Source organism: Cavia porcellus, unplaced genomic scaffold (assembly GCF_034190915.1).
Source record: "Cavia porcellus strain 051 isolate PalLab524CR breed Dunkin Hartley unplaced genomic scaffold, mCavPor4.1 scaffold_11, whole genome shotgun sequence".
NCBI classification, from domain to species: Eukaryota; Metazoa; Chordata; class Mammalia; order Rodentia; family Caviidae; genus Cavia; species Cavia porcellus.
In genome coordinates this window covers 65,217,746-65,245,191 of record NW_026947494.1, presented here as the reverse complement: position 1 = coordinate 65,245,191, position 27,446 = coordinate 65,217,746, and the positions used below count along the sequence as shown (strand labels likewise).

At 36.5% G+C, this 27,446-nt stretch overlaps 1 protein-coding gene across 1 annotated transcript in view; it reads left to right on the top strand.

Annotated features, from left to right (window-relative positions):
* Positions 1 to 639: 639 nt before the first annotated feature.
* Positions 640 to 27,446, top strand: part of Tbca (tubulin folding cofactor A) — a 75,508-nt gene continuing 48,701 nt past the window's right edge. The window contains exon 1 of the mRNA XM_003464386.5: positions 640 to 832. Within this exon, the coding sequence (XP_003464434.1) occupies positions 780 to 832 (53 nt within the window). The 5' untranslated portion in view covers positions 640 to 779. The remainder of the gene's footprint in view (positions 833 to 27,446) is intronic.

Genomic DNA, 27,446 nt, shown 5'->3' with positions numbered 1-27,446 from the left:
TTTCTGAAAATACAAAGCAGTAAGGAGTTGAGGAGCTTCTACTATGTCTCCGGCACTGAGCTAGATAAAAGCTTTGCTCTACATTACCTGCTCTGAAGAACCAGCATTATTAATTCCATTTTGCAGTTGAGGAAACAGGTCAGCGGTGAAATTTAGTAGCTTTTAGTGCCTGTGTCCTGTAGCTATGCAAATGTGGAACCCAAATGTAAACAGGTTTGTCTCTTCACCCAAGCTTTTGTGTCCCACACACAGTTTTGCAGGTTGAACATTTGAGAAACATTAGAAGCAATGATTATTTTAAGAAGTGCTAAATTTTCTTCCTAAGTCACATTCTATACATACCTTTTTTTGCAGAGGCTTGGGGCACAGTAGGATCTTTTCTTTATACACGATAGTATTTTATTTCATTCAACGCTCATCACTTCCCCATTTGACACTAGACGATGGAAACAGAAAATATCTTTAATACACTTTTCAGGTCCCCCTGTCCATTAAGCAGAAACCTACAAAGCAATATCTGTCCCAAATCCGTGTCTGCGGGAAAGAACTAAGTTTTTCCAAAGGCCCAGCCTAGAAGTAGAAACCGGGAAAAGTTGAACTCCGTGCGAACAGAAGGCACTGGCGCGCGGGCAAGCCGCAGCCTCCCGCTCCGCTAGGTGGGGCCGCGCCGCACTGTCTGCGCATGCGTGCGGGCCGTGGCGTGCACCCGACTCGCAGCCTCCGGCATCTTTGCCCTCTCGGTCCCGCCGCCCCGCGCCCTCCTTCCGCGTCCGGGCGCCATGGCCGATCCTCGCGTGAGGCAGATTAAGATCAAGACCGGCGTGGTGAAGCGGTAAGGAGCCGCAGCGGCCGGCGCCCCACTCTCTCCTCATGGCGGCCGGCGGGCGGGCGGAGCTGCGCAGGCCCTGGCGGGCGCCGACTCCAGGCCGCCCGGCTCGCGGGCCGCAGCGGGAGCGACGCCCTTCACTCCTCGCAGGCCCGGGTGCAGCGGGGTCCGGGGCGGGGGTCTGGGCCCGGTCAGCGTGGCAAGAAGCGGCTGTGGGCGGCGCCAGGCCACGAGGCTGTGGAGCGGACTCCGCAGCCCAGCGGGCCCGGCCGTCGGCAGCCCGGGGCTCCTTTGGGAGAGCCCGCGGCGGCGCCCGGGCCTCCGAACACGGCTGCGGGACGCTCGGCCAGCGGGCCTGGACTCCAGCGGTCCGCCAACTTCTGCGCCAGCCCCGCGCGTCCCGCCGCCGCCCCGAGGACGAGGCCGAGGCCGGCACCGGAGCGCGCGCTCCTAGGGCCGGGGCCGGCCGATCATCTCCCCGCTCCCAGTGCTTACTGGATCCGGACTTAGACCTCTGAAGGCCAAGCCGCAGGGCAGCAGCAGCCCAGGAAAAAGGATAAAGCAGTTTTCCGACTCAGCAGGTCCTCTGTGTAGACAGGGGTAGTCCCGGGCAGCCGGTGCTTTCCTCCTTATCAGAGAAGGCAAACTAGTGGGGGAATGAATCCACTTTTTAAACTGTTGCCTCTGAGATTCAGCACAGCGTCTTGCTTTCATTACTAAAGCATAGATATAGTGTGGTAGTATCGTAGTTCTGGAAATGCATAGCCCTTTCTGAATGGAGACTGCTTGGGTTAAGTCTCCATCCCACTTAGCCGTTTTGGAATACATTACATTGCATAGTGCTACTGTTAACCTCATTTTTAAAGTAAAAGTAACCATTTGATACAGTTGTTGCAAGGAACGCCTGCTGCACTGTTTGTAGCAAAGTTAATGTTAGCTAGTGATACTGTGGTCCCGTTTCCTACTTGAGACACTTAAGTTTCATTAAGTTTGAAAAAGTAACCAAAATCACCTGTGGTCACACTGCAGGATAGTGGAGCAAGAAAGTGAAACGAGGTTTCTGATACAGTATAGGACTTTCTTCTTTAAGCAGTGATGCTCAGGGTTTTAAATTTGTCATAAAAGGGGACTTGAGATGTATAATTGAAAACATACATACCATTACTAAACCCACAGCTCAATTATCGTTTACTGCGCAGGTATTATAATTTTATTCAGTATACTTGGCAGAAGTACCAGAATGAATTGGAGAAGGCTTTAGACTAAAAATCATGAGAAATTTCTTGTAACAGTGGTTTCGTGTTTTCTGTATGACTTTAACACTTCTCATTCAAATAATCTAACCTGTCTTACAAAATCATTCCGTTTCAGTTGTTTCATGTTTATGATACATGTTTTAGAGAAGACTCATTGAAATAGATGTAAACTAAGTTCTTAGGATTTAAAAAATTCTCAAGTACTAAGCTGCATGTGGCCAGCCTGGACAGTTTGTCCAGACTCTACCCAAAATAAAAATTTTTAAAAGGGGCCAGGGATGTAACTCAGTGGTATGGTGTTTGCTTAGCATGCACAAGGTTTTGGATTCAGTCTCCAGGATCACCAAAAACAAAACCAAAAGAACTTTCAAGTATCTTAGTGATCTGCTTAGAAACAGAGCCTTTTTTTTTTTTCTTTCTATTTTTGGTACCAGGGATCGAACTCAAGACCTTATACTTGCCAGGAAGGCACTTGCACCACTAAGCTAAATTCTCAGCCTTTTCTCAGAGCTTTTGTTGTTTTCAGTAACAGTACATTATTGAAATACTAACAACTTTATTATTGATAGTCATTATTGATATGCTTAATACCTCTGTAAATTAAAATTTTATGACATCTTCATAATTTCCATAATTGCAAATTGCTTATAAGTTAGTGAAAATAGCTATCATATATTTTTTCCCACACTTTTTCTGTTGCCATTTGGGTATAGAATTTCCCTTGTATATTATACAATAGGATGTATTTTTTTTAAAAAATTGTTTTAGGAATATTTATTTATTTTTGTCTTTTTGAGACGAGTTTCACTATGCAGTTTAGGCTGGCCTTGAACTGATTTTGTAGCTCAAGCTGTCTGCGATGCTCCTGCTTCAGCCTCTCTAGTGCTGGGGTTACAGGTGTGTGCTACCACATACAGACTTTTAGTGATAATTAATATATAGCATTACTTATTTTTAAAGGCATAATGATTTATGATTAGTAATGTAGTAATGTCTTGATTTTTAAACCCACTAAATCCATAAATATTATTCTCATAAAAATTATTTTAGTATTACTTTTCTCATCTTCTGCCTTAGTATCCTATTTTTAAAATCTGTATTAGGAGGCTGAGGCAGGAGGATCACTGTGAGTTCAAGGCCTGCCTGGGCTACATAGTGAGTTCAAGGCCAGCCTGAACTACATAGTGAGACCCTGTCTCAAAAAAACAAAACAAAACAAAACAAAAATCTATATTTTGCCTCACCAAAGGGATGAAAAATAGATGAGGCAAGTATGACAATATATTTATAATTTTGAATATGATCATGGAACTTTATTACATTCTTCTATATATGTTAAAGATTTTTCATATTAAAAAGGGCTTAAAAGTATACTTTTCCCCCATCCTGTCCAAATTTAGTTTCAAAGACTTAAAGATTATGATCAGACATGTTCTTGGTTTTGGCGAAAGAGCTTTTGCTCATTAATTTATTTAAAAGTGGTCTGAAGACCAGCTTTTGTTCTCACCTACTTCTTTTCTAGTGAAATGATCACTTCTTACGGTCTCATTTCTCTTCTGAAGTCACAATTTGGAAGAAGCAATTTAAAGTCATCCCTCATACCTCCAGTTCCTTCAGTTTTCTCTCCAAAAGTTGAGAACTACTAGAAATTGTATTTAAGGTATTTGTCTTAGAGCTGAGTTTGAGTAGGTCATACTAGGGAGAATAATCTCTTAGGGGTTACAGTCCAATCAGATCTTTTAAAACACTTTAGGTGATTCAGAAATTGCCAATTGTGGATTTTAGGAAGAAATTTAGACAGGAATATTAAGTATTAGGGGCGTGCACAAATGAGCAGTAGGTAGATGGTGGTGTTTGGCAACATCAGGATTGGTCAATGAGTAATAGATTGTCATTTCAGCATGTTGGCAGGATGCTGAAGACAGAGTACTGGATGGTATCCTATGTTAAGCAAGAAGGAAGTTTCAGGGGCTGTGTCTTAGGCAAAGGATAGAAGGATAGGCAGAAGAAGCCTCATAGTGCTAGAGATACTTTGTTAGTTGTATAGTAGCAGGCAAAGGATCTGCTCTCTGGAATCGGTTTCAAGAGGGAGGTTGTTTGGGACAAAAAAAAGTCCATTTAATTGGACTGCACCTGGAATGACTTGGTGCTCAGGCTCTAATCCAGAAGCCTCCTTAAATATCTTCCAGTAATAGTATTGTGTTTTAAGGGCTGATTTTTGCTATGCAACTACAGAGAAATGTGTATGAGAGGCAAAATGAGTAACTGCACTGTGTTTTCTGGAGCAGCAACCTTTGTTAACATGTTTGCTTATTGGCACATCCTAATTAAAAAATTTGAAACTCACTGAAGTGCTCCAAAATAAAAACTTTTCAAGTGCTGAAACATCACACAACAAGTTTCAGATTTTAAAACATTTTGAATTTTTAGGTTAGAAAGGCTCTAAAGTTTATGCAAATACTGAAAATCTGAAAAACTGGTATCTGAAAAAGTTCTGGTCACAAGCATTTTGAGTAAAGGATACCCAGCCTGTGGTGGGAATCAGTTGGTAGATTTGGGTCTGGCTGGCTCTTTTTAAAAATGTAGGTTTATGTTTCCTGCCGATTGCTAGGACTGTTGTTTGTTACCTGTGACAGGGTCACAGCTAATCTGGCAGCCCTAGCAACGAGACACCAAATAATAGCACAAATTCTCCTTTACAGAACATGAGTGATAGCCTCCCCCCCACACTTTTTTTGTTTTTATTTTGTTTGTTTGGCATCAGCCATCACAACTTAGAGCATTCGGTGCTTAACCTGAAAAAACCACAGGCAAATCAAGATGATTTATTAACTCTTCTGTAATGAGCTGGCATCGCCCTGTTTTGTGTGTCCTGTGATTTGTTTGGAGGCTATTGTGCATTGGACCTTTCTTAAAATTTAAATGCACGATGTAAATATGAACCCTTACCAGAGTAACTTTTTCTTCTGTTAAAGATTCAGAAAATTCACTAAAATAGAAGATAGGATTGATATTTTCTAAATATTGATGTGTTTTAGCTAATTGTCTTATTCTGCCATAAGTTTTTGAGTACGTTTTGTATTTATATAAATTGTGATAAATTCAGGAAGCTTTTTCTGCAAGACAGAATACTTTCATCCATTTAACATAAAAGGTTACTTAATAACTCTAAAGACAATTTACTTTTACAATAAAGTTTGTGATAGTCCACTGGTAGAATTAATTGAATAAAAATACCTTCTTAAATATATCTTTTTTTGTAACTATTTTAGATTGGTAATGGCCTAAAATTCAAAGTGAACAAAGAACGTTCAGGCATTAGAAATACACTGACATTGGCCCATAGTTTTCCTCTGATTAAATGAAAGTGACACCAGTAGATTAGAATGAGACTAGGACAATTCACACTGCAATTGTGTTAGTTTAACTTTAACAATCTTTTAACACTCTTGTTTAAATGTAGCTGACATACCATAATTACAGATCTACAAGCCCTGATTATAAAATTTTACATCATGAACCTGTAGGGAAATTGTATTGATTTTTTTTTTTTTTTTTAATAAAGCAGCACTGTTCCCAAACTGTACCTAGCCTTGTTATGAATGCAGTGTGGCAAGTTGCACTCTTATTTTACTGCCATTAAGTTTATTGTCAGAAACAGTACAATAGTTTTGTTTTGAAAAAAGTCCTAATCCCAAAATTTGGAAATAAATCACCAGAATTACTAGCTATTCCTACAGTTTTAGTGCTTGATTACAGATATTTCCAAATCCTCCTCAGTGTTTTGTTTTTATGGAGTTTCTTGTTGTTGAGCACTTTTGTGCTAAAGAAATATCTAATGAGTTCTGTATGTTTATATTCTAACCTCGAGTTTATATTGGATCAAGTAGGCTTCAACTTAGTATTTCATTAAATGTCCCACAACTTCTAAGTAACACGAATGCTATGCTTTTAATTCATTGCCCAGAATATGTCTGTACTGTACTCTACAAAATCTTTGAAGACCTGGAGCTCCACTGAGGTGTATTTGAACTTAGGTTACTAGTACAGCACTGATCGGCAGCTTTGTAATGTTTATTATATTTTCTCAGTGCTGAGTAGTTCTTGTCTTTTCAGTGATCAGAGAATGGAATCTAGTCAAAATAGACATGTTACATATATTTGTTAATTAAGTCAAGAAATGAAGGAAACTAGAAAAAAGTTTATATGAGGGGGAGAAGCTTGGGAATCTGGAAATAACATTTGCTTTATAACTAAAATTGAGAGACAGAAAATGGAGAAACAGGGCAGGGGGTTAAGCTCAGCAGCAAAAGCACCTGCCTAGCAAGTGCAAGGTCATGAGTTTGATGCCTTATACTCCACTCCCCAGAAGAAAAAGAAAATAGAGAAACAACAGCTTTAAGTAAAATTCTTAAATAATTAGACATTTTTTCAGGATAGTATTTTAGGAATAAAAAGATGTATTAGTCATCTATATCTTAATAAAAGTTGTAGAAATACATTATATCAGGCAGCATTTTTAAACTAGGAAGTGATAGTTTATTGTCCAGAAAGTTTTAATTATTAAAATTCCATCAAAAAAAGATCTTATGGTTTACCTAGAATTAACCACATCACTGTCTGTCTGATTCTAGTTTAGTAAGGTGTGTATGTTTATATTTGTGTTTAGCTGCTGAGTAAGTAACTTCTATAAATAGGCTTATCTAGTCCAGATTTTAAGTTATTTTTACTTTTTTTTTTTTTTTGGTGCCAGGTATTGAACTCACAACCTCGTGTTTGTCAAGCAGGCACTTTTGCCGCTGAGCTAAACCCCCGGCTACATTTTGTTTTTAATTGACATAATTGAACGTATTTATGAGAGTATAGTGAGGTTTTTATATATGTACAATATGTAATGATCAGCTTATTGTAATGAATATATTCATCAAGCATTTATCAGTTGTGCCAGGTGTGGTGTTGCATTTCTGTAATTTCAGCACTTGGGAAACTGAGGCAGGAGGATTGCCACAAGTTCAAGGCCAGCCTGAACTATGTAGTGAGGTCATGTCTCAAAAAAGTTTATCAGTGGTCTTAGAAACATCCAAAATCCTCTTTAATGCTTATTATGAAATATATTGCTTTTGGTTAATTATCAGAAAATAAATCACTTTAATACTTTATATTATTGGTGATTAAAGTATTTTATATATGAATTCTCCCATTAGCCTGAGTTCTACCCTTGAAGTACATTTTAAAACTGATTTTAAAGTACCATTACGAAAAATTCCGACAAACGTATACTTGCTTCAGTAAATTATCCTGTAGTTTTCCATAAATTGGAAATGTATGGGAGGAATTACACAGGAGTTTGTAACCAGGATCCTCCTCTAGGAATATGGGGACACTCAAACAATCAGTCACACTGACAAACTGTTTTCCTAAGCAATTGTGTATCATTTTACATTCCCAGCAATCAGAAAAGTTCCTTTCATGGATCCACTCGGTAATGGTTAGTATACAATATTCCTTAATTTTATTCAATGAATACTGTTTTTGTTTACTTTTCATTTTGGAAAAAATTATTTTTATTGTCCTATTAAGCAAGCATCCTCAAAGATAAATAGTAAAAGGAAAAAGGGAAGGGGTATAGGAAACCAGTCTTACATGACATAATTATCTTCTTTCCCCTGGGTACAATGACATGTTTACCTTAGGCACCCAGAACTTTTACTTGGGATTAGCATCCTTGGAAAGGGCATCCTTACCCATTTTTTCCCCAGGACTGTGCACTCAGTGTGGGTATCCAGGGTATGAGGAAAGGCCTCTAGACGGAGATTACATGCTAAGTCCTGAAAACTCTGTTGATACTGGTTGGTCAGGAACTGATGCTAACGAAGGTTAATAATAATACTTTTTAAATGATTTTTTTCTTACTTCTTTTGATTTATGATACATTGATTTCTTAAGTTTGGCATAGCATTTCTAGAGGAAGATTGAATTCTTTTTTGATAATGTTTACTTTTTAAACCAATATCATTTGGTTTTATAACTGTCAGTACTGTAGGCTTAAAAATCTGCCAAGCATCTGTACCCTTTATCTTCTGTACCTGTCCCCAGCACCTCCACCACAATCAAGAGCAAGGTGTTTATTTCCATGTATCTACAGGGAAATAGAAATACCTTTCACATTGGGACGAAATAAATCGATCTCAAGATTCATATTTTTGTTTCCTAGTACTCTTTTTAAAAGTATTTTAGCATTTCTGGTAGTAGATTAAATAGATGTGCTCTCGAGCCACCTTTTATTTGTAAGAAGAATAGTTCTGATAGTTTGCTGTCTTTTTGAATGGGGGATCTTGCTGTGTTGCCCAGGGTGGTCTGAAATTTAGTCTCAAATGATCCTCTCACAAATAACTGGAACTACAGATGTGTGTCACCATGTATAGCTAATTTCCTGCTTTTTAAATGGCAGAATTGAATTGAGTTATGGCTATTAACTTCATTGCAAATATCTTCTAGTGAACCCAGTGGTAACCTCTTTTATTTTTTTCTTGATGTCTATGTGTATTTTCATTCCAGTGTCCACTGTCCTTTCTTACACATATGCCATTCATGTTCTTTGAAAGGGAATTGCTTCCCCTCCACCTTAAGAGTGGACTTCTGTCTTGTAAAGCCACATTATAATAATCACATGATTTAGGCTGGCCTAATCAGAGTAAGTTTCCAAACTTTTACTGGGTCCAAAGTATTTTCTCCATGTCACCGTGACTGTGACTAGCAGTCTCTTTTGAGCAGTAGGCATCTGGCTTTGGGAGAGAGTTTGTATTGTGGGTAGTAGAGTAAAGAGAAAAAGGAATTTGTCCTTTTTTATTTTGGCTCTGCTGGGGCTCAAACCTAAGATGGCTCATGCGAGCTAGGCAAGAGCCACACTCCAGTAAACTTCTTGATGGTATTGTTGAACTGCTGGATCAGCCAACCTTGAAGCCAGACCTTCACAGGATTTTAGTTGTATGAGCCAAATAGCAACAAAAACAGAAACATCCCGGTGTTTAGATTCCTTGGATTGAAATTGTGTTTCTTTCAGTACAGCAATAATTGATATAATTGCTTTAATACCTAATTTATGTAGATTCATGTGTGATACAGGAAGTGATTTACTGAATTGATTAGGGAGTCACATCTTACTCTCCTGTCTTTTTCCCCTTCCCCATGGTGCTGTTGTTTTAGACTTAACCTTGTCTCTTCAGTTTCAGTATTGTGGTCAGATCTATCCTCTTTGTTAGAAGTAGGGAAAAGAAACAGATGTTATCTTTCTTCAGCCCTTTGTCTCACCTCCAAACTATTCTTACTCAGTTTAGTGCTATACTATCATTAGAGGAAATGAAAAGGAAAGGAAGAAGATGTCTTCTCTTGGAAACCGAACCTTTCCTTCTCACAGACTCTGTCCTGTTCCTGTCTTGTAGTTCCTAAAGGTAGAAGAGTCTTAACTTCAGTGGCAAAGAATTACAGTAACATAGGAGACCTTCTTGGTGTCCAAGTAGGAATTCAGTTTCTTTCCTTATTAGACACATATTTACAGAAGCTATGCTTCTGTGAACAGTGTTTCTTCATTTACATTGGCATATACTAACCAGGGTTAAATAGGCTTTTGTAACAGTTTCAGACACTTAATGCCAAGTACTGTGCAACATTTTTCCTATGGAAAAAATGCCTGTTGAGATCCCTGAAAGCCTTATTATAATAAAGATTTTTACTGTTTATCTGAGTCTTTAATTGGATATTGCTTCAGTTGTAGTTTTCATTGACTATGATAACTTGGTGTTACATTTAATTTTTTTTTTCTATCTTGTTTCAAAGTGATATTGTCAGTCATGATGTGTTTCTTAATATCCTTGATTCTGATAACTGCAAATTTATATGTCATTGCTCTCTTTGTTACTACTATTAATTGTAGAATGGTGGTGATGAACCTTTTGGGGCTTTCAGTGATACAAACCACCTGCTACAACATACGCGCCACAGGTTCACCACCACTGTTTTAGGATAACCTAGAGTGTTTTCACTTACTTCTGGATGCTGATATGAAAAACTGAGATTGTTGGAGGCCTGCCCTCTAATCATGGCTTTTCTTTGACCAGACTCTTTGAGTCACCATAATCCTGTTAGTCTATTCTTGGATTAATGCTCCATAGTCAGAGACAAATTCCCAGAGGTGAGGCACAAAAAAAAATCTTGGTAAATAGTATAAAAAGAATGAACTTACTCTTTCTGGCTTTTAAAGTTTTTCAAGGGAAGAAGTGGTATTGTATTTTTTATGTCCTCTTAATTTAACATGTTTTACAATTCTTTGGAACAGTATTTTTTTTTCTTGTCAATAGTATTTATTCCTGTGAACAGTTTTACAAAAATAGTTGCACTCAGTTTGCTTAGAACATACTCATATACAGCTAGTTTTGAAGAGGACACTGTTACATATTTTAAGTGACTGATTAGAACAGTATTTTTGTGTAGGCATTGTATACATAATGGTACAAAATTCCAAAGGTGTAAAAAGATACCCAGTGAAACAGAAGAAATCACCCATGTCCAGTAGCCACCCTTGGACCCCACATCGTTCCTCGCTTTTTGATGTGTGTTATGTCCTCCCAGAGATACTCTCTGCATGTGCAAGGATATACATTTATGCTTTTCTTAATTAGTAATGGTTACTCTGTAGTAATACCACTTTGTTTCTGTTTAGTATTTAAAGCATGTTGAGTGGCCTCATTATTTGAGTGGCTACCAAGTATTCTGTGTGGACATACCACACTTTTTTTTTAAAGCAGTCTTTACATGTTTCTTAATATTTTCCTATTTTAGACATTGCTACAGTGAATGTTCTTTTATATGTGTGGTTTTACAAGTGTACAGATATATCTGTAGAACACAAAAATTCTAAACCTAGCAAAACTACAGGCCTCAACTTTGTGTTTCAACCACTATTGCCAAAGTATTTACCTGGCCAAATAGAATAAGAAGCAGCAGAAAAAAACCTTTAAAAGACCAATAACACTTTGCTAGCACATTGCTAATAAGGACTAATAGATAGTTAAACTGATGAGAGTGATTCAGACAACAACATATTAACCTCCTACTGTGCCCTGTTTTAAGCTGTTAATAGACATTAGCCTTTTAAAGAAAGACTAACACTTTTATATTCATTTTCTAAGCTTTTGATATATTTGAACTGTTGTAGCTACTTCCATATCTGGTTCTTTTTAGTTTAGTACATTTTCCAGAATCTTTCTGATAAATGCTGATTGCTCTAAAGATTTAGAATCTATGTAGTTGTTAAGATACCCTAACATGATTGGACATAATTTTACACTTTGATTATTGTAATTAAAAGTTTTTGTAGGTTACACAAGAGGAATTAAAATATTCTTCACTGATAGAGAATGTCGTATGTTAATGGGTGTTAGGTTTGATTTTTTTAAAAAAATTACATAATAAGGCTAGAATTTTTCAAATAAGTATTATTTTTCAGAAATGTTTAAGATTTGGCCTTTGACCATATATGCCACAGAGGAGGATTATAAAAGTATAATTTCCTTTAAAAATATTATAAGTAAACTTTAATGCCAATTCCCTACAAGTTAAAATAATATCTTAAATTTTAAAATATAATATCTTAATATCTTATAAAGGTGCATTGCCTTTATAACATTCATTTCTTTAGACAGATTCTTTGTTGGATATTTTATGTTTTCATAGTAATTCTAAATATAATCCTAGAAGAGATTTGCTTTGACTTTTTTTTTTTTCTGCCAGGGATTGAACTCATGGCCATGCCCTTGCAAGGCAAGCACTTATGCTGCTGAGCAAAATCCCCGGCTGCTTTGGCTTTTAAAAAAACAATTCTGGCTCAATAAATGTTGAAGAATACATTAGGTGTATAAATTAATATTGTGTTGTATATGATTTGAATAAATTTAGACTACCAAAAATGTAGGACTTTGATAATTCTTTAAAGTAAAAATAAACACAGTGCCTAACCTATGTCCATCTGTCTCCAGATGGTGTAGTTTTAGTGGTATGGTGCCAGGTGGGAATGATATAAACACTTTTAAGGGCTTGTCTAGTGTTTCTTATCCTATTTCAAACTAAGAGAAAAAAAGTGTTCATCAAAAACTGCCTTGCTTAGATTGTTTTGACTACCAGGTTAACAACTGAAAGCAGGTTTAGGCACAGGAATTGAGTTTATTAAAATAGTGATTAGCATTAAAGATAGTAGTAAAACATTACCTTTTTGCTATGCTTAGTCTTTTGATGAAGAGCAAATATGTAGTGTTATATTGTTCTTTCCGTATCTCAGAATAGGTGCTTTGTATACAGTTAAAAAATCTTTTATTCATGTTATTTTAGTATCACATTCTGCAATTTAATGTCCTACTTGGCTAAAGTTTTATAAATCAAAAACAATTGAAACTATGAAACATGTCTTGTATGACAAGCTTGAGATATCCCTAAAAGCCAAAGTGCCTTGTTGGGAACTAAATAGATGAGAATTATTCACTCTTCATATGAAGTTTCGCTGTTGTTGGAATGGAGGTGATCAGTACACTTGAAGACATTATTAATTCTTTTCCCAGTAGCAGTCGTACAGAATCATATCTTGTTTACAATTCGAAGTGGCTACCCTATGCCTTGAAGAGTTCTTTCTTTCTTCCTGAGGAAATAAAGTTTTCCTGTAAAGAGAGTTGAACAGTTTTGGCGGGAAAGATGTGACACGAGAACTAATGCTGTCAGTCAGGAAGTATTCACACTGGTAGAACTGCCAAGCTAGTGTGGTAAGGTTTCCTAAGCCTGAGGATTCCTTCACTGAATTCATTCAGCAGCACTGTATGTTGAATATCTTCCATGTACTGTGTAAGGCCCTATACCAAGTATTGACAGCTATTCTCTGGAGCTTTTCCATTTTCTCCCAAAAGTGACACCTAACACTATTGTCTGTTCTTAGTTGAAAGAACATTTATACATGCATTTAACATGATATGTCTTAGCTGTTAGTATTCCTTCATAGCAAGCATTTAAGTTTATTCTCAAGATTCAGACTACCATCTTTTGTATTTATTTTATGGCCAGAACTGTGAAATTAGTGATAATTTCACTTACAGTACAGTGTTACTGTAGTTAAATAATATAAATTTGTGACCTAAAATTCATGTTAGTAGCAAAGGCAGTATTTTATATTAAGTAAATATTACACATTGCTTTAAATTGCAGATAATACAAAAGTATTGCACTGAAACAAATGAGTAATGAAAAGAATGCTGGAAAGGATAAGGCAGTTGTATATCACATTTGTAATTGACTTGTTGAATACTAATATCTTCTGCATCTAAAATCTCTTCTCACCATTTCCTACCCCTCCTTTTGTTTCTTTTTGCTTGTTTTTGCAACATAAAAAGGTATAGGAACAATAATAGTAGTTGATATCTATTGAGCTTTCACTGTGTGCCCTGTTATCTAAGTGCTTCACATGTATGTCATTTTACCCTTACTTACTTAAGTAGCTACAGTGATTCTCATTATAGGGATGAAAATACTGAGTTAAACTAATTCACCCAAAGACACGGCTAGGAAATGGTGGAATCAGGACAAGACTATGTGTTTAGTGACACCAGTGTCATGACTATATCTTTTTTATATTTTGACAATTTAAAAAAGGGATAAAACTGATCATGTGAAGCCATTAAATATAGAAGATGAATAACAACACATTGTGTTTTCTAGGTGCTCATGGTATTAAAGATAAACGTTCTGTAATTAAGACAGAATGCTTTGTGAGCTAAGAACAGCGATAGAATGTTTTGTGAGCTGAGACAAATTGCCTGTACAGTGGAGTTTTTTCAGCTTTGGCACTTGATATTTTGATCTAATTCTTTATTGGAGGCAATGCAGACTGTCTTTTGACTTGTGGTATTTAGAGGTCTGTACTCACTAGTTGACATTAATACCCTCATTGTACACACTGTGACAACAGACTTGTTTCTGGACACTGTTGGAATTGCTCCTTGTAAGAGTACTATTTTAAGATTAGGGAGGCTTTTTTGCACAGGTGACATTTGAGTGGAAACCTAAGGTTGAATAGAAGTCATTCTAGATAGAATAATAAAGTGTGAAAGCATGGAGATGTGAGTATGTTACATTTGGCAAGCATAAATTATTTGTGGTGGCCAATTTAGGTTTTGTGAAGGCTGGAAGGTTAATAAGCAAGGTGATAAAATAAATTAGAAATCAGTTGTGTATGTCCTCCTAAGATAGATTTTTTTTCTGTAGGTAATAGAGAACCATCACAGGTTTGCAAGTGAGTGACAAGCTGGAGAATCCACATTCTTTTATAAATTACTTTTGTGCTTCCTTATATCTTCAGTAGCATGTAATAAGTTCTTTGATGGACAAGACCATGTCACTGCCACAAAATACCTGAGGTTAACAAAGGAGAAGAGATTTGTCTTGGGGAGCTTCTGTTGGTGGCCAGCTGGTTCTGTTGCTTTGAGCCTAACATAGCTGCCAGAGTGTGGTAGAGCAGAGCGGGAAAGGACTGAGAACAAAGTATACCCTTCAAATCTGTGCCTGTTAGTGACCTTCATCAGCCTTGCACAGTTTCTAGAATCCAGGATCATGCCTGAACTTAGTAGTTATTCAAAAAGCATTTCACAGATAATTAAATGACTGTCCGAATCAGTCACAGTTCTTCAAATATTCTAATCAAACATTTGAGAGGCCCTGGAATATCTGGAATACCTCTCTGAATAGAAACTATTCCTAGGTGTCTGAAGGGTAGGTAAATTTTAGCCAGTGGCCAAATCCAAGGTTGCGCCAGTTTTTCTACTCTTTATCATTGAGCTTGGTAAATATATCAAATTTGAATATAAAATCTCTTTTCTGGTGTTTACGATCAGATTTTCTCTGACTAGAATACCCCCTGACTTTCTGCTCTAAAAAGTACTTAATAGTGCTCAATTGTTATTAATCATTGCTTTCCTAAAGTCTTCACTGCCAAATGGAAAAATGAAGAACTGTTCAAATGTGCACCGTCAAACCTACGGACTTATCTGTCACACCTTTACCTCCTCAGAGGTCTGAATCTTGTTTTTGAAGCCAGCATTCTGTGTCTGGATCCCACCACTTAGCCCATCATGTATGTTTTCCACTTTTCTCTGTGTTTGTAAACTCCAGTCATTTTCTTCCAAGCAATATTCACATGTGCTGAAGTCAGACTTTCAGAAACAAAGATAAAAACTTCTATCCCATGCCGACCCTAGAAGTCAAACTTACTCAAAGAATTACTTCTATTTGTAGTCTCCGTACCTGTACTTAGCAGTTACTTCTTAATTTGCTGTAGTCTGATTTCTTTCGTTGGTAACAGCAGTGAAACAAACCTATAACTTTTAAGTCTTTTATCTTATTAGCAACAGTTGACAGAATCGTCCCCCTCCAGCTTCTTGACAGGTGTCTCTACCACCCCTTTCTTGGCAGTAATGATACTAAAATTCTCTGGCTTCCCTTTTACCTCTTTGTTCCTCCTCAACCTCTCAACCTTATTTTTGGTTTCTTCTTCCTTTGTTATTTATGCAACAAGCATTTACTGAGTCACCACAATATGACAGGTACTATCTTAGTTACTTTTCTCATTGCTGGGTCAGAATATCCAATGCCACAGTTAAAAAGGAATGACTTATTTAGCTCACAGTTTGTAGAGGGTTCAGTCCATAATCAACTGGCTCCAAGGAAGGGTGGTATTGCACAGGAGAAACAGTTCATGGCAGGCAGAAGGTAACAAAGCAACAAGTAAGGGACAACCACAGCTCTTTTCTAATAAGGGCTACTTAGGGCAGCTCATACTCACACCCTTGATCTTAGTACCCTTGATCTTAGCATTACAGCATAAATCAGTAACAGCCTCACACACTCTAGAGCCAGCCACCTCTGAAAAAGCCCCACCTATAGGTGCATGAGGTTTTGTGGGGACATCTAGACCCAAGTTATAGCAGGTGCTATCTGAGTGATAGAGCAATAATAGTGACTAAGACAAGTATAGGTCTTGCTCTGATGTGTGCTTACCCTCACTTAGATGTCCCTGGGATTTCTTTCTTTCTTTCTTTTTTTTTGGTACTGGGGATCAAACTCATGACGTTGCACTTGTGCCACTGAGCTAAATCCCCAGCCCCCTGTCCCTGGGATTTCTACCTCAAGCTGTATTCTCTTTCACTCCATAAAAACTCCAGTGACTCAGTTAACATCAGTAAGTTCATGATTTTCATATTTATATCCTTAATGTAGGCTTCTCTCTTGAACTCCAGGACTGGCTACCTCTGCATTTCTACTTGAAGTATTTCAAATATAACATGATGAAAAAAGTGCTAGTTTTATATTTTCCCTCTTACTCTATCTCAGGCAGTGGCACTGTCATACCACCATATTCCCTTTACCATTTGCTTCTCCCTCCCGTCTTCTCATGTCCATCATTTATTAGGAATAAGTATCTATCTCTTATCTCTCTATATCTGGATTGCTATCATATTCCAGTTGTCTGCCTGGTCTTAGTCTTGTCCCTCTCTAAGTTGCAGCTACAGTGATTTTTTTCCTTTTTAAGGTGAAATGTAATTATGTCATCTCGTTTAACTGTCAAATAACTTAGGGAAAATTTCAAATTCCTTAATATAAGATTATAGTTAGGCTCCTGTATACTGTTAAATTGATGACTGGATTGGGGAAGGAATGTCCTCGTCTTAGAATTCTGCCTCCCTGCTTTCTAATCCTACCACATACTCCTTCACCATCTTTGCCCTGCTAATTCCTACTTGTCTGTCAGATCCTAACTTTGACATCACTTTCTTGGGAAAGTGGTTCAGAAAAGAATATATTCTCCCAAAATATCAGTGTTGCTGGGCATGATGGTGCATAATCACAACCCTAGCTACTTAAGAAGGATAAGGCAGGAAAATTGCAAATTGTGAGACCCAGGTGGGCAATTTACAAGACCTTGTCTTTAAAAAGGGGAAAAAAAAAAAGAGAGAGAGAGAGAAATAGAAGAAAAGGGTTGTAGCACAGTGGGCTTATGATTGGTGAGCCCAGGGTTCAAGACCTAGCACCTGACGTCCAAATCAGTTTTTCAGAAAGAGTTACTATTATAGAATACTTTTTAGACTTAATGTCATGCTGTTAGATAACTGGTTTCTAATTGTAAAATTCTTCAGCATCTATTTTTTTTCTTCCCTGTTTTTTTTTTTTTTAAGGCCATCAGGAGCCATTTACTTGCTACTGTGGTTCAAAAGGAGAAAAATGAAATAGGGACAACTGAATAGTTAAGAAGGAAAGAATTTGTCTCCTTTCCACTTGTTGACAATGCAGCTAACTTCAAACTTGTATTTTAATGTTTCTGTGGAGGACCAGTGTTGGAGGAGGAACTCTTAATTTTGAAATAATGATAGTTAGTGTGTTTTTCTAATGAATATGGGTAGGCAGGAGTGATTTAGCCGAGGATAGCTTTCTCTATAGAAAGCAATGTATTGCAAGCTTTTAAAACCTAAACCAGAATAATACATTTTTCCTTTGTATAACATAGAAAACTAACACACGGGTATACAGTTAAAACAAAGTTTAGTGAAATAGTCCTATTCTCACTACTCATAGTTATTCTGATATTTCAGTTTCATTTTGTGTTCTTCCTGTAAAACAAAGTTAATTGCAATCCATGGGTGGATTTTACAAGTCAAGAACATCACCCTGACTTATTACAACCAACATTTTGGAAAACCTATAAAACTTACTTGTGGCTTGAATCTATAATTTCAAACTGGCCAGTTCAATAAGCAAACTAGCCAAGTAGGAGTACCAGATAGGCGAAGGGAGTTACAAAATACCTGGTGTATACTGCAGTGCTACATCAGGATTATATTGTTTTATATTCACTATCATCGTCTTACGATGCTTAGAGCAGCAAGTTTCTTGCTTAAAGCCAAATAGGTAACAAAAGTTAGAACTAGGATTTAGGCTCATTAATTTAGTTTTCCTAACTCCAAAGCCCATACATTTGCATCATGTCACTAAGTCTTTCCAGTAAGTAACACTGAAATATGCATGTTAAACATACAAGGAAATTAGTGGCATTTAGATGTCTTCAAAATTTTATAGTGGAAAATAACAATAAAAAGCCCCATTAAATGTGAGTCGAAACAGGCATAAACATTGACAGACAGTTAAATAGTGATAGATTGTATTGGCTTTCCAGAGTACTTAAGTCTTCATGCCTGTGCTCATCCAAGAATAGGATAGAGGTAATATCCTTAAGGAGGAGATATATGGGGTTTCTTGTTGGTAAGGTAAATGAATTGTTCAGAGGCTTTACTACTGCACCAGAGCAGATAATAAGGCAATTAGAACTGTTAAATTGATGAAACACCAGACTGGGATAAATTATGTCATGAATTACAAAGAAACAGGAGATTTTACGCAACTTTTGAGACCTAAAGAGAAAGATATATCAATAAAGTGAAGGGAAACTGATAGTTAAAAATGTGCTAGATTTATTAACCTGAAAAATCCTACTTTTAAACATCTCAGTTCTTAGAGTATTTTATCAACTCTGTAAGTAATTGGGAAAATTATTAGTTTATTCTAATAGTTTCATTTCCTCTACTAATAAAATGAATTTAAGAAAGGTCTCCTCTGGTTTTGTTTTGTTTTTTTTTTGAGCTGCAGCATACCCTAAGGATCATTTAGTCCAACTTCCTCATTTTGTAAATGATGAACCTGACACCTTTAGAAATTAAACAACTTGCCCGAGGTTGTATTGACAAAATAGTTGAGAGTTGGAAATACTACTAGGTTGCCTGATACTTAATATTTATTTGACTGGAGTAGGAACGTTGATATATGACTTATGTAAGCTGATTTATGGATTACAGTGCTGTACTTTCATTAAAATTTCCAGCATGTAAAATAATTCTACTGCTAACACTTAAATAATGCACTTTTCCCCAAAGATATCTGGGAAACAACCACTGGATATAGATTGAACTTTCATCTTTAAGTAATGAATGGATTGCTTGTTTAAAACAAAGTTTTGGTTCATAAATCTAAGATCTGCAAAAAATAATCATATATACCTGAATTATAGACATCTAAAATAGTCCTGAGTAAAATGATACTATTTCTGTTTTGGCCATCAACTTTTCAGGCTATGACTATTGGTTTATTTATTTATTTATTTGCTTTTTTGGTGCCGGGGATCAAACTCATGACCTCATGCTTGCCACACAGGCACTATACCACTGAGCTAAATCCCCATCTTGACTATTGGTTTAAACAACAGGAAAAGTATTCAATGATAAGTACAGTCTTTAGAAATTTTGGGGGTTGTTATTCTATATTCCCAAAAATCCTTTGCAGGTTCCATACATGTGTATCTTTAAACACACAATTAAATTCTGTTGTTTCAAGTACTGAATGTTAGATCTTTAATACCCATAGTCCATATGACTTAGTATCATTACTCAGAATGACTGTCCAGTTATTTATGTAAGCAGTTTAATTGAGAAGTGCTATATAGAATTATGTCATCAGTATACAACAGTTTAGGTCACAATTATTTGGGAGAAGAAATCACTGTAAGAGGATTAAAATTCTACCACTTGATCAGTTGAGGCAGGCTTTCTGGAAAAGATGACACACATGAGTTAAATCTTGAGCCAGTAGTAGAGATGAGGAAATGGGAATGGGGAAGGATAGTCATTTCTTGTTAGTGAAAAAGTGCAGCAGAATAAAACATGGAATGTATAAGAAATGCATTTCTTATACATGGGTTTTTAATTCTTTGAAATTCTATAGGCATTTGGGCTGGGGATTTAATTCAGTGGCTTAAGTGCCTGCCTGGCAAGTACGAGATTGTGAGTTCAATCCCTAGTACCAAAAAAAAAAAAAAAAAAAAAAAAAAAATTCTATAGGCATTATTTATTTGATGATGTAAAACAAAAGTTTTTGTTATAATTTGAAGATTGTATTGTAGAGATAAAGAGAGCGTTTGAAGATTGTGTTGTGGGGATAAAGAGAGTATGTTTCATGATTTTATTTATTTTTTTTTTACCCAAACTAAGTTTTTAACATAGGGCCAGCTTAAACTGTTGCTCTGTACTTAACCACTGTATGGCAGTGGGTACTCAGTGAGTGTTTATTTAAAATTGATTAATTTCTGCATAGGGAATTTCATTGAACCAGACGCAGCCTTGTTTTGTTTCTCGTGAAAACCTATGAATAGGGTGTATAAACCTGGCCACCTTATGTTTACCAGTACCTAGCAGCTATTGACAATGCATGTAGGGTAGGGTGTGGTGGTGCAGAGCTGTAATCTCAGCACTGGGAGGCTGAGGCAGAAGGATTGCTGCAAGTTTGAGGCCAGCTTAGGTTACAAAGTAAGTTCAGTGCCAGCCTGAACTGCATAGTGAAACCCTATCTCAAAAAAGACAAAAAGACAAAAAAAAAAAAAAAAAAAAGAATACATGTAAAGTATATACAGAAATAATGAAATGGTGGTCAGTAAACAAATGGGTATATGAAAGACAAATGAAGACAAATTTAAATGCTATTAATGCATTTAATTCCTTTTTTTGTTGTTGTTATGGTCCTGGATTTGAACCCACAGCTTCATACATGCTAATAAGCAAAGGCCTTACCTCTGAGCCTATGTTTAATTTACAAGAATTATAAAATTGGTAATATGAAGAAGGCAAATAACTAATTTTCACTAAAATGGCTAGTTCTATTTTAGGAAAGTTAAGATGAATTCAAATTAGTTGCAAAGATGAACTGAAAATTAGCAATTGAGTCATACCAAAAATAATGATAGCATTCTATTGGATTGGGATAATGTTCTGCATGGTGACAAAGGTGTTACATTAAATACAGTTTTATTTAAATTATATTAATTACTTGGGAGAGAAAAGTTCAAGAAAAGCCACAAAGACGCTAAGTTTATGTTGTATTAGAACAGAGAGCTGAAGATAATAAGGCGTGCCCAATAGAGAGATACAGTTAGATCCCCTTTCACTTGAAGGAAAAAGTAGAACACAGTTTTGCTTTAAAAATGTTTGCTTTTTAATTTGGCATCACCAATTTGAGTAAAAATTGAGCATCTCCCTCTAAGAGTTGGTAGGGGCCAGGAATTTAGCTCAGTGGCATAAGCGCCTGAGCTTATGCTGCGCTTGGGCATAGGGTGTGGTTGGGAGTTTGATACCCGGTACCAATCCCCCCCCCCAAGCAAAAAGAATCTGCTTTTTCATGTTAAAATCTTTTGTATTCATTCAGGACATTAATAAGCCAAAATCTATGCATAATATGTAAAGTCTAGATTTACTGGTTTTTTTTATAGAAAATTTTTTGATTGAGAGATTCAGAAATAGGAAACATTATCAGGGAAAAATTATAACTTAAGAAGTGTTTATAATATAGTTGCAAATCACTGATTAGGAAGACAGTTTGATTTTGTCTTTAAAAAGTACTTTAAGGAAAAATTGTAGTAACTATCAGTAATGTAAATCCTGAATATACAGTTCTTACAATCCTACTTGAAAATTCTCTCATATTTGAAAGCAAAGAAAATTAATAAATATTTTTCACTTTACCATTAAAATATTTTAGTTTTGGAAAGTCTTCTTTTGTTCACATCAATGCTAGATGCCATAAAGATAAGACTGATAGATTTGACTATATAAATGTAATAAAATAAAATTTCTCTGGAGAAATAGCAAAACTGGGGGAAAGTATTTACCATCTATATGACAAATAGAGAAGAAAAATCTGGAATATACAAAAAGTATCTGAGTTAATAAGAACGAGATCAACACTCCAACATAAAAATGTGAAAGAAAGAAACAGAATTGGATGACATACGAAATATTAATAACAGCACTATGGCTATAAGCACTTTATAGGTAATATTAATTGATTTACTTTTCCCAACTACCCATATAGTAAATACTGTAAAATATAGTAATTACAATTGCGGAAACTTGAGACATCAAGATGTTAAGTCACTTCAAACCAGTGGAATCAGGAATTAAATTTAGATAGTCTAGTTTCAACTTTTAATGCCCATTTATATCAATAATCAAAGAAGTGCAAATAGCATACTATGATGATCTAAAAACTGGCTCAGATATAAACATCAAGTGAGAGAAATGTGTTTCTGATCACTGTTGGTAGAAACATCAGTTTTATAGCATTTATGAAGGGCAATTTGTCAATACATATCTGTAAGGAAAACATGACCTCAAAATGCCATACTAAGTTTTTCATACACAAAGACATAGATGCCTGTACCGTGATGCTCATCTCAGTGATTACAATGATAATAAAAAGTCAGAATTAATTTGTGTTCAGTTCTTAAAGAATGTTGCATGAAGTCAGTGAAGCACTATGTAGTCATTAAAAGCACCTGATATAACTGGGTGTAGTGATGCACACCTGCAGTCCAAACACTTTGGAGGCTGAGGCAAGAGGTTCCCCAAAAGTGCAAGGCCACACTCAGCTATGTAGTAAGTTGTAGGTCATCCTGGACTAATTTCAAGACCCAGTCTCCAGAAAACAAGCAAATAAAGAAACAAAAACCAGTTAAAGTGAGTATACTGAAATCATCCTGGTAGAAGAGCTAGTTGTGTTCATTGCCCTCATAGCACATGGTGAACATTTGCTAGGTAGTATTGTGCCCCTTATCTGTGTATATTCCATGAAAATATTAAGTGAAGAATTCCAAAAACAAGTCACAAGTTTAAAATTATGCATTATTCTGAGGAACATGATGAAATCTTGTGTTGTGGTCTCCCCTCTGTATCCCGCAAGGACAAAACCCCATTTCTTCAGTATATCCACACTATAAATGCTACCTGCCCATTAACCTCTTATTGGCTGTCTTGATTACTAGTGCTTGTGTTCAAGTAATCCTTATGTTAGTTAGTACAGTGGTGTCTCAGTTCACAAACTTAATTCCTTCCACGATTCCAATAGTATGATTACAATTCAGTTACAATCAGAATCATGGATTAACAGTGACCAGAATTGTGAAAAGAATTAAGTTCGTGAACCAAGATGATCCCAAGGCAGTAGTGGTTCCAAAGTGTAAGAGTGCTGAAGCTGGCAGTGCAGATACGGCAAGAAGCTATAAAGTACTTCCTTAAAAGCAAAAATTGTCAATAAGGAGAACAGTTGTGTGCTCAGGCTGCTAAAATGTGTCATAAGAACAAATTTTCTATCCATGACATTATGAAAAAGGAAAAAAAATTTGTGCTAATTTTTCATAGGAAAGAACACTATATATATGTATAAATACCCTATGTATATATTTGTATATGTATAGGTTCAGTACTGTCTACAATTCTGAACAACCATTAGAAGTCTTGAGACATTCCCCTTAGATAAGGGAAGGCTATTATACTGGATGGATGGATAAATAGAATATAGGCAACCATCCCCAAACTTTTGGCACTGGGGATGGTTTCATGGAAGACATTTTTTCCATAAACCTGTGTGAGGGAGATGGTTCTGGGATGATTCAAGTGAATTATACTTACTGTGCACTTTATTTGTATTACGTTAAAATATATGATGATATATAACTCACCATAATGCAGAGTTAGTGGGAGCAACTAGTCTCATCTGGATGTGATGGGAGACAGTGACACCCAAAATGTGTTGCTGCTGTCCAGTCTATTCCATAATCCCAGTTTGGTTGCTGTCACTGCAGAAAACCCTGATTCACAGATCTAGGATGTTGGAAATGGAAGCAGGTTTTTCAGTGTTTTTGTGGCACTTAGGATATCTTCTGCCTTGACTTTAATTTAGGATGTATGGAAATTTGAAGTTGGCTCACACGTGCTTTTTTTTTTTCTCACATTTTAAAAATTTTATTTTAAAGATAATAAAACCTAACAACAAAACAAAACAGAATAAATCCAGTCAAAAAAAGCAGTGAAATTGGTACAGAACTTCAAAGCAGTATAATAGGAAAATAACAATAGCTACCATAGTATCTTCACAATAGTTGTCCATTCCATCAGATATAGCAAAATCAGATGGAAACAAAACAGAATAAAACCAATCAAAATGGAATATTGAATAAAGCAAAACAAAGCAATGAGAACAATTGTATTTCAAAAACAAGATAGAAGAAAATCCCCCATATTTGCTACATTGCATATGGTTATTCTCCCTATAGATGCTCAGACCACCACTCCAGGCTATACAGTCAACAAAGCAACACAAGCATTCAGTTGCTTTTTGTACCTTAGTTGCTGTCAGCTCAGCACAGGTAGGTTCACAAGAGTTGCTATCTGACTTCCCTGCACGGCTTGTGTGGCTTACCAGAAAGGGTGGGTAGTTGGCTAGTCGGTGGGCTCCTCCCAGTCCCAGCATGGCTGATTCTCAGGGGCAGTCAGACTTTTCTTTTCCTGGGCCCCTCACACATGCTTTTAAGGCCACTATCATTTGCAGTCCCAGTAGTTGAGATAGCACAAAGTCTCTTCACTTGGTGTATTCACAAATGGGTTGAAAATCTATCTTTTCCTAGGCTGGAAGTCTTTTTTGGTTGGAAAGTAATATTCATACTCTCTTGAAAACTGAGACAGGTGATCATCACCAGCTGAAAGTCCAGACATATGCTGATGTTTAAGACATGTCAGAATCTCAGTGCTCATTTGTCTTCCTCATAATTCCAGTTTGGCTTTGAATGCATTATTTTATTTACCTACTTGAAAGTAGTTGTCATTTCCTCCTGAGGAAACAGATTGAGTTCACTGAGCAAGTTAAATATGTTACCATGAGTAAGCAAGTTTTGAGACCCATTCTGTGTCACTTAAACGTGCTGCCAGTGGTGACTGTTTTTCTAAAAGGAATTTCTGGAGCAGCTCTCAAAACTCAAAAATTCTGGCCAGTGATCTGCCTTTAAAAGTCCAATCACATCTGGGTATAAAAGACATGAGTGCTCTGTGTCTCCTCACAGAGCTGCATGAAGAGACATGAGTTCAATGCATGTACTTTAATATGATAATTTTAATCACATCCTGCAAAACATTAATTCAGGTGACATTTTTCAGTCAGCTAACACTTCTCCACGGATAGGACACACTGCATGGGTTCACTTTCAGAAACAGCCTCTTTTACCCCACTAGTGAAACCAGAAAGCCAACCAGTCATGGCAGTTGCCTTATCTGTTCATATACCAACACAAAATAACTCATTCAGTTTTCTTAACATACAATCATTCAAAACGTCATAGTTCTGCAGCTACTGTATTAATGGGCAACAAAGGTTTATGTAACATGCTCATTCACATCCTATGGAAAATATTATATGACCCCAAAACAAAACATTGCCACCTTGTCTACACCAGTGGACTCACTAGCCTGAATTGCATACTGCAATGATTCATTAATCCTAACAGTTTTGCTTCAGTATCCTCTGCTATTTCATCTATTTATAGTGGTAAATGAAAGAAACTTGTGCCACATTTTGAATGCAGCACCTTCTAGACATTCGTGACAAATGTCCTCAGCAGCAGGGAGGATTAGTTTTTTACCAGTAGTAAAGAATTTCTGTAGCTTTAGCAAATCAGCCACTGAGAGTGATGCTGTCCATGCAGACATGTTTGATGGAGTAGTGGCCTTCAATATTGTAATAATTCTGTTTGTGTTTAGTTGGTTTTTTTCTTTAACTCTAAAGAATTGTCTTTTAATGTAGCATGCTTGATTTCATGGGGCAGAGCAGTTTTGAAAGTTTCATGGCTTTTGTGGATAGGCAGACTACATATTATACAAAGTAGGCATGGAGAATGTGAATCCTCTGATGCAGTGGAACTACTAAAGGACTTTTGGTATCTTCTTTTAAATTCAGCTTTAGATTTACACACAAAGGGGATGTATTACTATGAAGGAAGGCTGGTCAGTAGTGGAAGCATAGAATAATAAAATCACATGACAGATGTTGGTTTACCTGTCCTAAGCATTACCTAAGAGACAGGGAGCTTCTGAATATACATTTTATATTTGTATGACATTTCTATCTCTTTTATCTAAGTCAGTAATCGATAAGCTTTATTTTTTAGCAGTGCCATTTTTTTCTTCCCAAAATACAAAACAAACATTTTGTCAATCCCAAGCATATAAAACAATTAACAAAACCAGAAAAGCCTCTGAGACATCTCTTTGGAATGCTTTATAATAAAAACATTCCAAAAGACAGAAATCTACTTCAGCTATGAAGTATTGTTAACCTAATTTTCCTTTTTCTGATTCCATACTCACCAATCAACCAATAAGGCTATAATTTTTCCTGAAAGTCTCACATAAAAATGGGCTGGCCTAATGAAAAAGCCTTTCCAGTGGTATTTGCTTTTCATTGTATGCTCCTGGCATTTTCTATCAACCTAATTAATTAATATTATTCTTCCTCTAAGACCTGCTTCTACTTATAGTAGGCTGACAAATTTGAACCTGAAATTGGACTAAGAGAGCCAAGACCTTGGCTAAGATTAATTGACCAAAGTGAGGAAAGCTCTTCAGTCAGGTCTTTCACTAGACTACTTCCTTACCTTTAAGGTGAGACACAACTTGACCTAGTCATCAACTCTGTATTAGTTCTTCCTTATTTGGATTCCTATTAACATTTTCTTTGTTTTTAAAAGAAAATATAACTTTTTTTAATAGATTGTGTCCTGTGTAATAGAGTCTCTATTACACTTGCCTCTATGGCAAGTTGTTGGGCTCTTTGCTCTGTATGACTGCTTTGGTTTATATTTGGTTTCTTTACCTTCCATAGTCAGATTTTCATTATTGTTCCTCTTACAAGTGTGCCTATGTGTAGTACTTGCTTTCTTCCTGCCCTTTTTGCTTAAAGCGCGCGCATACACACACACACACACACACACACACTCAATTGATCAATCGATCAATCACAGCGCACACTTGTGATTCCCCAGCTTCTCAGAAAGCTGATTCCTAAGCACAGGAGTTTGAGGCCAGCTTGGACGAAATAGACCTCCTTCTCAAACAAACAAAATCAAGAAACCAGACTTAAAGAATTATACCTAGAGAGTAACTTCACTGAGTATGAACTTGAAAGTCATATATATCTTGAATATGTTTTTCATGTAATTTAGTATAAATTTTTACCTCCATATTACTTCTGCTCTCCCCACCCCTTTTGGCTCTTTTTCTTAATTTTGTTCCATTTTGGTAAGGTTTTCTGCTACATTTCAGATACATAATAAAAAAAATTGGGGCCAATGATACAGCTCAGTGGCACAGCACCTACTTGGCAAGTGCAAGGTCCTGAGTTCAATACCAAAAAAA